Genomic DNA, 14,289 nt, shown 5'->3' on the forward strand with positions numbered 1-14,289 from the left:
ACTAAAGATCATGGGTAGAACGCTCAAGTAGTTGATTCTACAGAATTCAACAGATAGATGCCCTCTTCCCAGAGTCAGCAACAAGCAATAGAACAGCAACAGTACATTTGGATGTGAAAGGATTGATAGGCAGAGCTCAAGAGGAAGCTAGAAAGAAACTATTACACAGTATTATTGATAGTGAGGCCCGAGCAAGATGTAGGAGATTGGATAGAATGTTGATCTGTAGTGGGACGGATTGCATTAGTGGATCCAGCAAAAGCACGAAGTATTGAAGATCGAATTCTGGCTCTCGCACAACAAGGAACTCTCAGCTCTGTGGATTTCATTCGTATTGGTTCATGAATAGGTAACAGATGCTCAAATAAAAGCAATTCTTGAGAGTATGGACACAGCAACACATACCACAGTTACTGTACTCATTGCATATTTCGATTATCAATAGATCAAAAGAACTCGGAACTTTGATGATGAAGACGATGATGATGACGAAGATTTTTAACATGTTTCTTATCAAACAACCCAAAAGAACTTAATGTAACTCCACCGCAGCCAGAACCATCGACTGTCCTGCAGCCACACTACGAATCATCACTTCCATCAACATCTCACTTGTAAACAATACCTGCATCACTCAATATTTTGACTTCCGTAGCTGATACAGCATGATGATTCGGTATACCATATGGCTGCTTACGAGCATCACCCCAGGTATACAACAGACCATCTTCTATCTCTGACTTATCAATCCATCACTGACCTGTGATTGCATCAACCATGTGACCACCACATGAAACCTCTTTTACTTTCAGTAAGCGAGCATTTTCTTCTCCATCAAACTTCTTCATAATAATCTCTTGGTATGGTGACAGATGCAATCTATCCCTTACAGGAATAACTTATTCTCACTTCATGCCCCACCAATATATGTTCCCTGACTCACAAACGATTGCAGCACTTCCATATCCAGCAGCCATCTTCTTCACTTTCTCTCCCTCAGGTAACTCAATAGGCAGAGGAGTATAATCAATGGCATATGAATCCAGACTCAGACCTTGACCTCGTCCTAACTGACTGTCATCATCACGACCCCATGTGTAGACATTCCCATCTTCAGTTAACATCATACAGCTGGTATGACCACAAACGACCTACAAGTGAAATCAAATGACTGGAGTTACTTCCACAATTTTTCCATACATAGAAGAGAAATCTGATTTCTTGGGAATGAGTTCATCTTTTGTATTGTTCGTTGCTAATGCACCCTTCTGTTTATATTTTCATGTATAACATACATATTCACCACGTCCCCAAGAATACAAATCTCCCTTATCTGAAAGTGCCAACATGAAGTTACATCCTGAAGAAATATCTTTGATTGTGATTCCCTATACTCAAAATCCAACTCTAAATGAACATTATCATAAAAGTAGTCAACCACAACAGGAGTTGGTTGATGTTCCTTATCTCCATGACCAAGAGCTCCTGCATTCCACATGGAGCCTCCCATGCCCCAAGTAAAAACATAACCTTCCTCACTTAAAGCAGCAGTGTGGTTATATCCGCAGACCACTTTCTTGATTGGGAAACCTTCCAATGTTGATACTAACTGAGGTTCTGTAATCTAATACTAACGTTCAAACCAAAACACTACATCATCTCCGTGTCCCAGACCACATTCGTACTTTCCGTTTCTTCCCCAAGTATACAGGGACCCATCATCTACAACTCACGGTTGCTTTAAATTCAAACCAGTGACAACGGCACAATGATCGCTCCCGACAGCCAGCGATCGAACTTTTCTATCAAGTCCAACCACAGGTCGCGGAATCATCTTGTCCTTTGATTTCAGACCTGAACCAACTCCCATAATAGATGGACCCCATCCATAAACAGCAAATTCTATCCGATGAACCGAATTACGTTTGGGACATACTCGATGTGACTTCACTCATGCTCCTCAGGAGCAGAAACGTGGAACGGTTACTGAGGACCGACGCAGAGAATTTTAAAGAAAACATAAACCTCTGTTCCCCAAATTAGAAGAGTAAGGAAGTGTACGGGGTTTGATGTAACTTCTGTTCTTTGATATCTCCTGAATTACGAATGGGTAGAGCTGGAACGAACTCCTGTTGCAATATTTGCATTCGAAAGGAGTCGTTACAACAAAAGAATGTGAATTGTGTATCTATAACCTCTTTGAAGCCGTACAACCTAGTCTGTTAGTTACTACCAACATAAAAACGTTCCATTTGGCCTAGAAGTGACATAGAAATCGAAGTGGATTTTATTGGGGAACGATTTTAATAACAAATCGTATTGACAAACAAATTGAGGTTGTCATTGACTATTCATTATTAGATTATTGTACGTGAATGAATACAAAGTTCCTTTTGATTGCGGCCTTGATTTCTGTGGTCGTGGCTGACAAGTTTGCCATCGTTTTCCAGGGAGATACTGGTTATGGCAACTACTCGGATTCCAGCAATACCTGCCGTGCCTATAATGTAGGGACCTTGGAGTTGCTATTACGTAGGATATTATTGCTTCTGGCATTCCTCCTGAAAACGTAATCTACATGGCCAATGAGAAGATCCATACCTATTCTGACAATCCTTGGCCTGGCAAATTGTTCACTCTTCCCGATCCTGAGGGTCCTGGCTGGGATCATGCTGCTGATTGTAAGGATCACTATGACTACACCTCTGAGCATATTACTCCTGAAATTGTGCTTGCTATTATCACCCAGAATGAAGAGGAGCTGAAGAAGCTTACTGGTCTTCCCAATCCCAAGGTTTTCCACACTACTGAGGAGGATACCATCTTCATTTACTACAGTGACCATGGTTACGAAGGAGGTGTTGGTTGCGGTTCCACTGTGATGACCACTGCTCAAATCCAGGGTGCTTTGAAGACTCTGCATACAAATAAGGGTTACAGCAAGCTTGCTTTCTTCCTGGAGGCTTGTGAGTCTGGCTCTGTGTTCGATACTCTTCCTAGCGATCTTAACATCTACGCTTTCACTTCTGCTAATGCTACTGAGCCTGCTTGGTGTGAGCATTGCCCTCCTGATGATGTTGTGAATGGCAAGTCAATGGATGTGTGCATGTCTATGTACTACGATAACGAGTATCAGCGTCTTTGGGAAGCTGAGTCCACCACTATCACTTTGGGAGAGCTGTTCCAGAGAACTCATGATCATGTTGCCCAGTACAAGGATCAGGAGGTGTCTGAGTGGGGTGATTTGACGATGAGAGATCTTCCTATGACAACTTTCATTGGTGATAAGCCCATCAAGACTCGCTACAGCACTCCTTCTACTGCAAGTTCTGTGGCTATTGAGAAGAGTGAGGAACCTCTTCATCTTGCAAAGTGGGCTGCTATTCGTGCTGACAGCAATGCTAATGGCGCCATGGAGAAGCTGCGTGATATTGTCTATGAGAAGACGAAGCGTGAAGTAGAAGTGATGCGTCTGGCTGCCTCGGTTTTGGGTGAGAAGGAGATGAGCAAGAAGCTGGAGGAGGATACTTATGTTTACAAGAGCACTTGCGCTTCTCAGATGTTCCAGGATCTGGTAGCACATTGCCATCACACCCTGCCTTTCCCTAAGTCCACTCGTAATTTGGTCCATGCCATTTGCGCTGAGGGAAATGTTCCTGAAGTGAACTGGGATGTTGTTTGCATGTAATGCAATCATTTTTGTTTGTTGAATACACATTATCGATTCTCAATGTTGACTATTTAAGTTGAAGAATTCAAGCCTATTTCTGTCAACAAAAGAAAACGCATTTGCTCATCGTCCAGTAGATTTGAGATGTCTTCAGGAAAGCCATTCAAGGATTTTCTCCCTCCTCTTCTTCCTGAGATTCTTGATACGCTGCAGGAGATGAATTTCGCAACAGCAACTCCTGTTCAAGGTGCAGTTATTCCATATTTCCTATCTCACAAGGATATTAACGCTAGTGCCTGCACAGGATCAGGAAAGACTCTTTCTTTTCTGATTCCCGTATTTCAGATCCTCGCGAAGTCCGAGAGTTGCAACAAACCCGGAGAAATTGGAGGCATTATTATTTCGCCAACTCGTGAATTGGCCCATCAGACATTTACTGTTGCCCAACAATTTGAGCAACATCTTCCCCAAGTTCATGTCGTTCTTCTAACGGGAGGAAATGAGATTGCTGAAGACTTGGAACAGTTGCAGAGTGACAAAACTCTTCTTGTCATTGCGACTCCAGGAAGACTGAAAGATGTGATTGATCGTCAAGGAGAGAAACTGGCAATTCGGAATTTGGAAGTATTGATTTTGGATGAAGCCGATGTTCTTCTTGTACTCTATGGAAGAAATCGATGATTTTTAGGATCTCGGTCATACACAGACGATTGGAGCCATTCTTGGAAGGCTTCCTAAACAGCGTCGTACAGGTCTGTTTAGTGCTACTGAAGCAGACGGTGTCACAGCTCTGTGTCGAGCTGGACTTCGGAACCAGATCAAGATCAAGATCGAAATCAAGAATAATGATAGGGTCCAAATGGTTCCAGCATTGCTTAAGAACTACTATTTGACTCTTCCTAGTGATGCCAAATTTGGTTTTGTATGTTTGATAGGATATGTTGATATCTAGTTAGTTCGCTTCCTTCAAGCTCATCAGCAGCAAAAGATTATTATTTTCTACCTTACCTGTGCATCAGTTGATTATTTTGCGGCTGCTCTTCAGACTGTGGCTTGTCTGAAATCGCGTCGAATTTTGTCGTTGCATGGTCGAATGGTTCAAAAACGACGTACTCGAACAATGAACGAGTTCCGTCAACCCAATCGTATCAATGTTCCCAAACTCTCATCATTAGCATCTGTGTTGATTTGTACGGATGTAGCAGCCCGTGGTATTGATGTTCCTGATATTGATTGGATTATTCAATACACTCCTCCTCAAGATCCAGCTTTCTTTGTTCATCGGGTTGGTCGAACAGCTCGTGCTGGGAAACACGGGGAATCGGTTCTTCTTGTCGAACCAAGTGAAAGTGCTTATATTCCTTTTACGAAGAAACGAGGTGTTCCATTGAGTGTTCTGAAGGAAGAGAGTTTACGATTGAATGAAGAAGAGGAAGCATGTGTGGAGAATGATATGTTGTCAGAACGAGTGAGAGAAGAATCGTTATCGTATCTCAAAGTTCTTCGTGAGACATGTTCAACGGATCGAGATTTCTATGAGAAGAGTGTCACTGCTTTTGTTGCTGATATTCGAGTTATTGTTTGTTTTGTTGGTGAAGAGTAGGCATATCGGAATCACGATTGTAATTTCATTTTGCGTTTTGAAGATCTTGATTTAGCTTCGTTAGCACGCTCTTTTGCTTTGGTTCGTTTGCCAAAGATGTCGGAGCTGAGATCTCGGAATGTTGATTATGAAGCTTTGCCAGTGGATGTGGCGAGCATTCCTTATCGTGATCCTGTGCGTGAGCAGGCACGCCAAGAGAGATTGAAGAAAGAGATGAAAGAAAGGGAGAAGAAGGCTGAAAACCAACAGAAGAGAGAAAGGAAGAGTGTAAAGCGAGATATGAAAGAAGAGGAAAAGAAAAAGAAAAAGGGCAAGCATGAGAAGATCATGGATGAATGGGATGAGTTACAGGAGGAGGAACGGTTATATCGTCTTTTCAAGAAGAACAAATTGAGGTTGAAATGATGGGGGATTGTGAGGATATAGTGAAGAGGAATATGAGAAGCGTTTAATGTCATCAGGAGTGGGAGAAGAAGATAGCAGTGAAAAGGGGTTATTAGAAAAGGCTGCGAAAGACCATCAGATGATGCGAAATGCGAAGAAGAGTAAGAAATCCAAGAATACAAAGTCTCGAAACTTTGTTCATTAATTTCCTTTAGTTATCTTTGTTGACAAGGTCATTCAAGTGTTTGTTGGATGACACTCTCCTATGATCAGTTTGTAGAGTCCTGTGAGGTCTTTGTTCAGCAGTTGAATAATGGAAAACTGGTCAAAAGTATCCCCCAATGGAAAGTGATATCTCATGGTAAAGTATGAATACGATAGGTGAGTGAGGAAAAGAACAAGTTCCTAGAAGCGAAGCATCTGATGAACAACAGTGGAGTGCAAACAACGATTCTGTTAACAATTCTGTGCTTTAAAAGATCTCTTCATAATGTCTAGCTATCATCCAGTGTTTCAGTGTCCAGTTCTCTATCTTCTTTCACCCAATCAGTCTATTGAGACTGTAATTAGGATTATCGCACTCTCTTCATCCAATTTTAAAGTGTCATTAGAAGTAATGAATCGGTTTAGAGTTAATTCAAGTATCATCCCATTTATTCATCACCTTCCATCTCTATACACTGCTGTGATACCCACTCCATTCAGAGTAATCGACTTCCTTTTCAATACTACATGCTTTCATGGTGGAGTATATACTCTAGTGTTATTGCATTTCCGCCACAGCCAGAAGACATTCATACGATTGTGTGCCATCAACAATAGTTAGTAAAAAGAGTATAGTATCAATGTTTGATCAAAAATGAATTCGATTATCTTTTCCATGTTGTTCCATGTAGTTTCTTCGTTTGCACCCTCATTCCTCTTTTCATCAAATGTTATCCCGTCACCTTTTGGGTTCATCCAGGATCCTTGCTAAGTGTCTAGTTCCTCTAGCAAGTCAAATTCCGGTTTTGCGTGCCTCTGATGTATCATTGACTAGACCTGCAGTGTTCGTTTTTTCTCAAATGGGGTGTCCCAGAATCAAGAAACATCTCAGCACCTGAGCATTTTCAACCCAACGGAGGAACATGCGATGCTTCGCGATATGGTAATGGTTGTTGAATTACTCTAAAGTAAGGTGAAAGAATTTGTGGTGAACGAGGTTGAACCTCAAGCCATGGAGTACAATGAGAAGGAGATGTTCAATATGGAATTGTATAAGTAGGCTACATATAGAGAGCCTTGAATCCATAGGAAGGCGGGAGAGTTATGTCTGTTAGCACCAACTGTTCCTGAGAAATATGGCGGTGGCGGAATGGATGCTGTGATTCTTGTTAGTTTCTTTCATTTGCAGGTGGCTTCGGCAATCATTCACGAAGAGTTGTCAACCTCTGATCCTGCTTTTGGTCTAGCATATTTGGGTATCATCTCTTTTGGATATTTACTGTAGCTCATTCTGTTCTCTGTGTGAACAATCTTAATGTCAACGGAAATGAAGAACAAAAGATGCGATTCCTTCCTCCTCTTTGTAGTGGAGAAAAGATTGGAGGAATTTGTATCTCTGAACCTGATGGAGGAACCGATGTAAGTTATTTGGGGTCCATTCCATCTAGGTAATGTCGATGAAGACAAATGCCGTGAAGAAAGGTCATCACTACATTCTAAATGGCCGGAAGATGTGGATTACCAATGGCAACATCAATGGAGGTAGAAGTGAATGCAGCAGATCAACGATAGAATTAGGAGATACATTCCTTGTTTATGCGCGAACTGAACACGGCATCAGCATGTTCATTGTATCGAAGGTGAGTATTTTTAAGAGCTGTGAATTTTAGGGAATGGAAGGTTTCTCTATGGGTCAGATGATTAAACACAAGCTAGGAATGCGGGCCTCAGGAACAGCAGAATTGGTATTTGATAATGTGGAGATTCCAGAGGAATGTTTAGTTGGAGTAGAAGGAAAAGCGATGCTGTGTATGGTAGAAGTTAGAGATTTGTATTGAAGTAGATGAGGAATCTCGAGATTGAGCGAGTAGCTCTCGCTGCTCAGAGTGTGGTAAGCAATGAATACGAGGAGTGAGATTCCAGGGTATTGCCAAACGATGTGTTCAAGTCATGAATGAGTATGGGAAGATCCGAATTGCATTTAATCAGCCAATCAATCGTTTCGGTCAGGCAGGAATGGTTAGATGTGATTATCACTAGATCCAGAAGTACATTGCTGACTCCTACGCTGAGTATCAGGCAGGACGCAGTTACCTCTATAGTGTGTGTAATCAACTCGATTTGAACAATCCAGGTCATCGTGTGGAGACTGATGGAGTGAAACTGTTCTGTGGTCCCATGGCAACTCGTATTGCGAATAACGCAATTCAGGTCTTAGGAGGATATGGATACGTGGGAGAAGGAGTAGTAGAGAGATTGTGGAGAGATGCCAAGTTGTTGGAGATTGGAGGTGGAACGGTACAGATGTAGCGGTGATGTGATGTATAGAATGAGGCACATGAGAAGAATATGACAAAGGATTTGGCGCGTGATGGGCTTCAATTGGACTAGCGATGTTTGTTATACCAAGTACAGTAATTGAATGTATACTGGGTGTGATTGACCGATGTTTCAATTGTCCATTCGACTCATTGAGACGTACCATAGTCATTACACTCCATGAAGTTCAGACTTATTACTCAAAATAGAACTACTTAGTGACTGTCATTAGTCATTCGTTATCCATTCGATAAGTTGGTCCAGAAAGACCTACATGACATAGAAGATGATACCTTAATTTGGTTGGTGAAACAAATACTAATACTCAATATCCTTGGATTCGATGGTGTTCCATAGAAGCAAATAGTGTTACTAAATTAATCTACCTTACATAAGAAAGAGAATTCAAGTTACAGATCTTGAAGATTCTCTCCTTCCCATAGTCACAATCATGGAAAAGTATCCTTATATTGAAGCCAGGAAAGGGAGAGAGAAACAGAAATATGATGGTGAGACCCGATTGGTCATTGGGTAGGATATGCGTGATGTTTTTAAACACAAGGTGTGTAGCGATTCGAGATCATTCCTTTCTACTAGTATCATCACATAATACAAAAGGTAAATGGGTATTACCAAAAGGAGGTTGGGAAGTTGATGAAACCGCGGAGGAAGCAGCAAAAAGGGAAACATTTGAGGAAGCGGGAGTAGTGGTTGTGGGTTGGATTTAGACTAGGTGACAGGGACACTAGGTGAGTGTATCTCTCATGTACAATATACAAATAAACTAAATAAACCAGTGAAATGGGATTTATATGTCATGACAGATGTAAGAGAATATGATTGGTGGCCAGAAAGTGAGAATCGAAGTCGGAAATGGGTTCAGGAGCAAGATCTAAAGGACATATCTCTTTCTTCATTAACAGAATCTCATATTACTAGTATTCTGAACTATATTCATTCTCATTTACTTGTGTATTAAGAAACAATTAAATACCATTCTTCTTCATCATTTTGTCTCTAAAGTCCATTTCCATTTCCTTTCCTACCCGCTGCCAGAACTCATCATCATTCTCTTCCATCTCAACTCGTTTCTCTTCTTTCTCAGCTTCTTCTGGATTGTTACGTTTCTGTTGTGCTGTCTACAAATAACATCCCACAACCATCTCTTACAACTTCAATATGTGCTTCCAGAGAATCACTTTATGTCAAATCACTCCAATAAACGTACCCTTCATTTTCTGATACTGTTGCTACCAAATATTCCAGAATCACTCCTTCTCGCTCATTCCCTGGTTTAACTCCCACTGTAAATTCAACCCGACTAAAATAACTACCATTTAGAACACCTCCTCCTTCTCCAAACTGAAGTTGGGCCACTCTCAATTCAGCCATCGTCATAAACTGTAGTACTGCTTCTAACCCCTTCAACTCAGTGGATCGGATATCTATTACCGTTTTCATGAATCGAAAAGATGTTGGAGAGAGTATGGAAATGTGATCCACATCAGAAGCAGCAAGATTGCTAACTGTCCGTATTTCTCCTATTCCATATAATCTCAACAGCAACACTACCTTCAGTAGGTATATTCTCAAGACTCAAACTACTCTCAAACACTTTCACCACAATCTCTTCATTGGCTTCGAGATACTGAAGAGCCTTGTAGAGCAAGTCCGGACGAACATAGACGTGATTAGGAGACTTCTCGGGATTGAAACTAACGTTATTTAGCACAGCATCGGAATAGCGGATACGAAACACCTTTCTCACTTTCGGTTTGCATAGCAACTCAAAGACGAGATTAAATTCTATATCAACTTGTTCTGTCTTCAAATAAAGAACTCTCCCAAATCTTACTTTCATCATCACATTTTCAATCTGCTTTATATCATTGAATATTGTTAACAGAGCTTTAGTACTAACTCCAAAATGAAATGTATTCCCACATCTATCTATCACTCCCTATCTTATTACACAAACTTATATAATCCCATTGCATCTTTCTGAATTGATAGTTTTAGGAATGACTGTAAAGCCATACCTGTTACTTGAAAACTGAGTTCTGTAGGAGTGCACAACAATACAACTTCACTATTCAACTATCATTAAGACAAAAACAGAAGATCACTTTTGAAAAGCATTGAAATGCTCCCGAAAGCAAAGGAATCATGGCTCCCTGAAATAGACATTCCATTTCCGAATGAAATCTATATTAGATTGAGAAGATAAGGAATTGTGGTTTTGGAGGCAACAAAAAGAGTAACAGATTCGAATAAAATGTGGCCCGTTTCGTTCATTGTCAAAGACATTCAGAATACTCCTTCAGTATTTGCTAGATGATGGATAATCACATATCATTCATACAATAGTTGTATAGTACTTCAATTGAAGAGGAGAATCGAATTGATTGACTGTATTCGCCACCATTTCATGATAAGTGAAATGTCGTAGCACCGAAGAGGATACCTTATTGGGATTCGATTGGCCTTTGCCTTTCCGATCCCTCATTCTTTTTTATTCACGAATGCGTCTTGTTATCAAGGAGAATTACGACCTGCTCTGCGAGTATGTCGCCAACTATGTTATTGACAGAATCAACAAGTTCAATCCAACTCCGGAGAAGCCTTTTGTTCTTGGTAGGGTTCATTTCCTTTTTGTAACAGGAAGGACTCCCTACTGGCTCTTCTCCTATTGGTGTGTACAAGAAGCTGGTTGAAGCCTACAAGGAAGGTCGCATCTCCTTCAAGAACGTTGTAACCTTTAACATGGATGAGTATGTGAATCTCCCCGTGGAACACCCTGAGAGCTATCATAGCTTCATGTACAAGAATCTCTTCCAACATATTGATATTGTGTATGAAATTGTGGGAGAAAGTCATATCTAGACCTCAGAATATTCATATTCTGAATGGAAACGCTCCTGATCTGATGGTTGAGTGTGCCAATTATGAGGCTGAAATCAAGAGATATGGTGGTATTGAGCTGTTTTTGGGAGGTATTGGACCTGATGGACACATCGCTTTCAATGAGCCCGGATCCTCCCTCTCTTCTCGTACTCGTGTGAAGACTCTTGTAGAATAAATATGAGCATGTGATTTATAGGCCTATGATACTATTTTGGCAAATAGCCGTTTCTTCGATTATGATGTCAATAAGGTTCCTAAGACTGCTTTGACAGTGGGTGTAGGCACGATTCTGGACGCTCGTGAGGTTGTGATTATCATCAATGGCTCTCATAAGGCATTTGCTCTTGCTAAGTGTGTGGAAGAGGGTGTGAATCATATGTGGACTGTATCTGCCCTTCAGATGCACAAGAATGCGATGATTGTGTGTGATGATGATGCTACTCTTGAACTGCGTGTTAAGACCGTAAAGTACTTCAAGGGTTTGGAGGAGACAGCGAAGGCTTTTGGACCTGCGAAGCTGACCAACTAATCTTCTCTGTATCTGTTTGTTTGGAAGTGAAAACAAACACAGAACTGTACTTGAGAAATGAGAGTCCGAAGTTTGTCTTTGATTAAATTCAATTCTCTTCATCCTACCAATGTCCTTATGCATCTGGTCGACAATAGGGGTAATGGCCTCATCATCCTACACAATCAACCATACCTTAAATATAAACGTAGTATGCATTATAACTCTCTTTCGTTTGACTATTAGGATACAAATAGATATTATTCAACGTTACTTGGGCATTCTACACATTACTTCCAGGTCAGAGGATAACCTTCGTAGGTTTGTGAGATGAACGATTCGGAATCCTATCAGTTAAAGACTCTCTGAAGATGTACTTTTCACTTATGACTTCTGCCGGGGGTGTTGGATTCAATCCAGGATTCACAGGTAGTTGACCCACTGAATAGGATTGTTGTTGAGAAACAGGCATCTGAGCTGGTATGGGTCGTTGAGGTAATGAAGGCATTCCGTTGTACGCTGGTTGCATAGGTTGAGGATACTGTGGCATTCCATTGTAACCTTGCGGAAGACTATAGTGAGCAGGTTGTGGAGGCATAGGTCTCGGGCCTCCGAAACCTTGTGGATTTGTATATGGATACATAATACAGAATCTCTAAGTATAAAGTCTACACTGAGTAATAAAGAAATGAAAAGGAGAAGGTATTTTTGATTCCAGAAATATAGGAAATCTGATAGCCTCAAAAAGGGGATCCGGAATTGTTGAACCATTCTAGGTTATGTTATCATACAAACTTTCATTCAATATGGATGATGCTAGATGATCGATATTGATGTGTAGTATCTATTGAAATGAGTGCAATGTGTATGAATGAGTATCAACAGTGGTGTCATTCAGGATCTTATTCTTGTTTATCAGTGTGTGAATGTAAGTATAGTATGTATTAAACACAACAAATCTGACAGAATGATGAAATACAAGGATTGGAGTGTCTTGTGAAGTGTGATAATACTAACCATACTCAGACATATTCAGAGAGGGTTGAGAAGGTGTTTCAGTGAGTTATATTCGTCTACTATCTGATAATGAAGAGAACTATAAGCAGTATTTCCGTATCTCATTGATATCATTGTATCCATTCATACTGTCTCACAATGTTTCATACACTTCATATGTGTCAACAATTCATCATTGGATCTCAACTCCTTCTATATACATCATTCAAACACTCTTTAAACATCCTCTTCTTATCATTTATCCATTCGTCACAGTACTATCCCTCAGAGAGAGTGTGTTGATGTAAATAGGAGGTGTTGATGGATTGTATGAATGATGTATGGGATTGAACAATGATGAAAACAAGATATGTTGAATGAGGGATTATCAGAGATGACATACAATTCATATTCAAATCATAATGATTGAATATAGAATGAGATGTGTTGGATGGTTTGAGTTGATGAATATGGAATAGGAGTACAATCAATAACAATTATTTCGATCCACTCTCATACAAACAGGAGCATTCAAACATACACATTTCATATTGGAATCATCATTCATCATTTATAACAAAACATTCAATACTTCAACAATCCTATCAATCACTTCAATCTATCTCCATGCATTCATATTCTATATGAATGATGCATCATTCAGTACCTCCATATCATTCTCTTATCCACTTATCATCCTATTCGTCATCACAATTCTCATTGCTCTCATCATTCAACCCTCTCTTCTTCCATTATGAACAATAAAATGATGTGGATCACTCATAGATGACTCAAGAGAATGAATGATAAGATTGATCCAATTCATTATCAACAAACACGATCAATTCATTAGGATACGATAATTAATAACACATAGACTATTCTTCTAAAGATACTTGCTATTCTGTCGAATGAACTGATCAAGAGAATCAGCATCTCAGTCATTATCAATCAATCAATCATACTTGAACTATCCAACTCATCCACTTCACCAAATGCATATTCATTCATCTGAATTCCTTTTCGAGTAAGTGATGGAATATCTAATTCAAATCCAATCATCTATCATAACTCTCCAATATCACTTTGCCTATACAACAAAAACTGCAATCATCTCCATTGAATGATGATAGAGAAGGAAGATCTAATCAATCAATCATCACCATCATTCATACTCTTCATTATCAATTCATTCGATCCTATAGTATGACAATCACCATATAGAGTATATATTCCAATAGTGATGGATTCAAGTCGAATCAGATCTCACTCATCATTCATTCAATCATTCATACTCTCAAATACTATCGAATGATACCAATAGAATACATAATCATCCAGTTGAATGGATATGAGAGAAGGAAGATTCTTACATTCTAATGATTCATAGTAATTGAATGACCAATCTCGTATGTTGATTTGTTTCAATTGATCACAATTCATTATCAAACATTTGCTTCCTTCTCCAATATCATCGAGTCTGAAACTCTTCTTTCCAATGATGATAGTCTCCAATTCATTCAATCCATCAATCACAAATCGACTGACATTCTCAAAACACTTCTTTCCAATGTCAATTCGTTTCAATGATATCAATGAATTGTTCAGTATCAATGATGATATATCAGGATTGAAATGATCATCAATAATCAGAGATTCAACACAACTAGTAACAATCAATTCACAATCATCAATCCATTT

The 14,289-nt window shown here is 39.8% G+C and overlaps 9 protein-coding genes across 9 annotated transcripts; 6 read left to right on the forward strand and 3 right to left on the reverse strand.

Moving 5' to 3' along the window:
* Positions 1 to 10: 10 nt before the first annotated feature.
* JH06_1659 (programmed cell death protein) lies at positions 11 to 502 on the forward strand (the record flags this gene model as incomplete). The annotated part of the gene is made up of 5 exons (XM_014672429.1): positions 11 to 26; positions 58 to 198; positions 230 to 318; positions 350 to 415; positions 446 to 502. The coding sequence occupies 5 exons, from the start codon at positions 11 to 13 to the stop codon at positions 500 to 502; spliced, it is 369 nt and encodes a 122-aa protein (XP_014527915.1).
* A 30-nt stretch (positions 503 to 532) lies between these two features.
* Positions 533 to 1,834, reverse strand: JH06_1660 (hypothetical protein; the record flags this gene model as incomplete). The annotated part of the gene is made up of 9 exons (XM_014672430.1): positions 533 to 581; positions 613 to 730; positions 761 to 879; positions 910 to 1,151; positions 1,182 to 1,268; positions 1,296 to 1,388; positions 1,418 to 1,624; positions 1,655 to 1,722; positions 1,753 to 1,834. 9 exons carry the CDS (start codon positions 1,832 to 1,834, stop codon positions 533 to 535), a joined length of 1,065 nt encoding a protein of 354 aa, XP_014527916.1.
* Positions 1,835 to 2,375: 541 nt separating this feature from the next.
* Positions 2,376 to 3,688, forward strand: JH06_1661 (peptidase C13 family protein; the record flags this gene model as incomplete). The annotated part of the gene is made up of 2 exons (XM_014672431.1): positions 2,376 to 2,507; positions 2,537 to 3,688. The coding sequence occupies 2 exons, from the start codon at positions 2,376 to 2,378 to the stop codon at positions 3,686 to 3,688; spliced, it is 1,284 nt and encodes a 427-aa protein (XP_014527917.1).
* Positions 3,689 to 3,814: 126 nt separating this feature from the next.
* On the forward strand, positions 3,815 to 5,862 carry JH06_1662 (ATP-dependent RNA helicase; the record flags this gene model as incomplete). Its single annotated transcript, XM_014672432.1, has 5 exons — positions 3,815 to 4,327; positions 4,359 to 4,592; positions 4,623 to 5,249; positions 5,274 to 5,668; positions 5,700 to 5,862. 5 exons carry the CDS (start codon positions 3,815 to 3,817, stop codon positions 5,860 to 5,862), a joined length of 1,932 nt encoding a protein of 643 aa, XP_014527918.1.
* A 727-nt stretch (positions 5,863 to 6,589) lies between these two features.
* Positions 6,590 to 8,252, forward strand: JH06_1663 (isovaleryl-dehydrogenase; the record flags this gene model as incomplete). Its single annotated transcript, XM_014672433.1, is given in 12 exon segments — positions 6,590 to 6,682; positions 6,697 to 6,810; positions 6,835 to 6,917; positions 6,951 to 7,029; positions 7,051 to 7,117; positions 7,147 to 7,280; positions 7,310 to 7,403; positions 7,434 to 7,501; positions 7,532 to 7,670; positions 7,774 to 7,880; positions 7,902 to 8,159; positions 8,190 to 8,252. 12 exon segments carry the CDS (start codon positions 6,590 to 6,592, stop codon positions 8,250 to 8,252), a joined length of 1,299 nt encoding a protein of 432 aa, XP_014527919.1.
* Positions 8,253 to 8,631: 379 nt separating this feature from the next.
* Positions 8,632 to 9,159, forward strand: JH06_1664 (hypothetical protein; the record flags this gene model as incomplete). Its single annotated transcript, XM_014672434.1, has 3 exons — positions 8,632 to 8,711; positions 8,743 to 8,884; positions 8,914 to 9,159. The coding sequence occupies 3 exons, from the start codon at positions 8,632 to 8,634 to the stop codon at positions 9,157 to 9,159; spliced, it is 468 nt and encodes a 155-aa protein (XP_014527920.1).
* Positions 9,160 to 9,166: 7 nt separating this feature from the next.
* JH06_1665 (hypothetical protein) lies at positions 9,167 to 10,372 on the reverse strand (the record flags this gene model as incomplete). Its single annotated transcript, XM_014672435.1, has 8 exons — positions 9,167 to 9,319; positions 9,351 to 9,378; positions 9,409 to 9,484; positions 9,515 to 9,721; positions 9,753 to 10,005; positions 10,036 to 10,126; positions 10,153 to 10,277; positions 10,307 to 10,372. 8 exons carry the CDS (start codon positions 10,370 to 10,372, stop codon positions 9,167 to 9,169), a joined length of 999 nt encoding a protein of 332 aa, XP_014527921.1.
* Positions 10,373 to 10,702: 330 nt separating this feature from the next.
* Positions 10,703 to 11,613, forward strand: JH06_1666 (glucosamine-6-phosphate isomerase; the record flags this gene model as incomplete). Its single annotated transcript, XM_014672436.1, has 4 exons — positions 10,703 to 10,814; positions 10,846 to 11,032; positions 11,064 to 11,250; positions 11,281 to 11,613. The coding sequence occupies 4 exons, from the start codon at positions 10,703 to 10,705 to the stop codon at positions 11,611 to 11,613; spliced, it is 819 nt and encodes a 272-aa protein (XP_014527922.1).
* Positions 11,614 to 13,429: 1,816 nt separating this feature from the next.
* On the reverse strand, positions 13,430 to 14,289 carry JH06_1667 (hypothetical protein; the record flags this gene model as incomplete). The annotated part of the gene is given in 5 exon segments (XM_014672437.1): positions 13,430 to 13,466; positions 13,485 to 13,524; positions 13,554 to 13,631; positions 13,694 to 13,732; positions 13,884 to 14,289. Coding segments are annotated over 5 exon segments (600 nt in total), but the record flags the coding sequence as incomplete, so codon positions are not given.

Source organism: Blastocystis sp. subtype 4, assembly GCF_000743755.1.
Source record: "Blastocystis sp. subtype 4 strain WR1 chromosome Unknown seqid_0092, whole genome shotgun sequence".
Lineage (NCBI taxonomy): Eukaryota > Bigyra > Opalinata > Blastocystidae > Blastocystis > Blastocystis sp. subtype 4.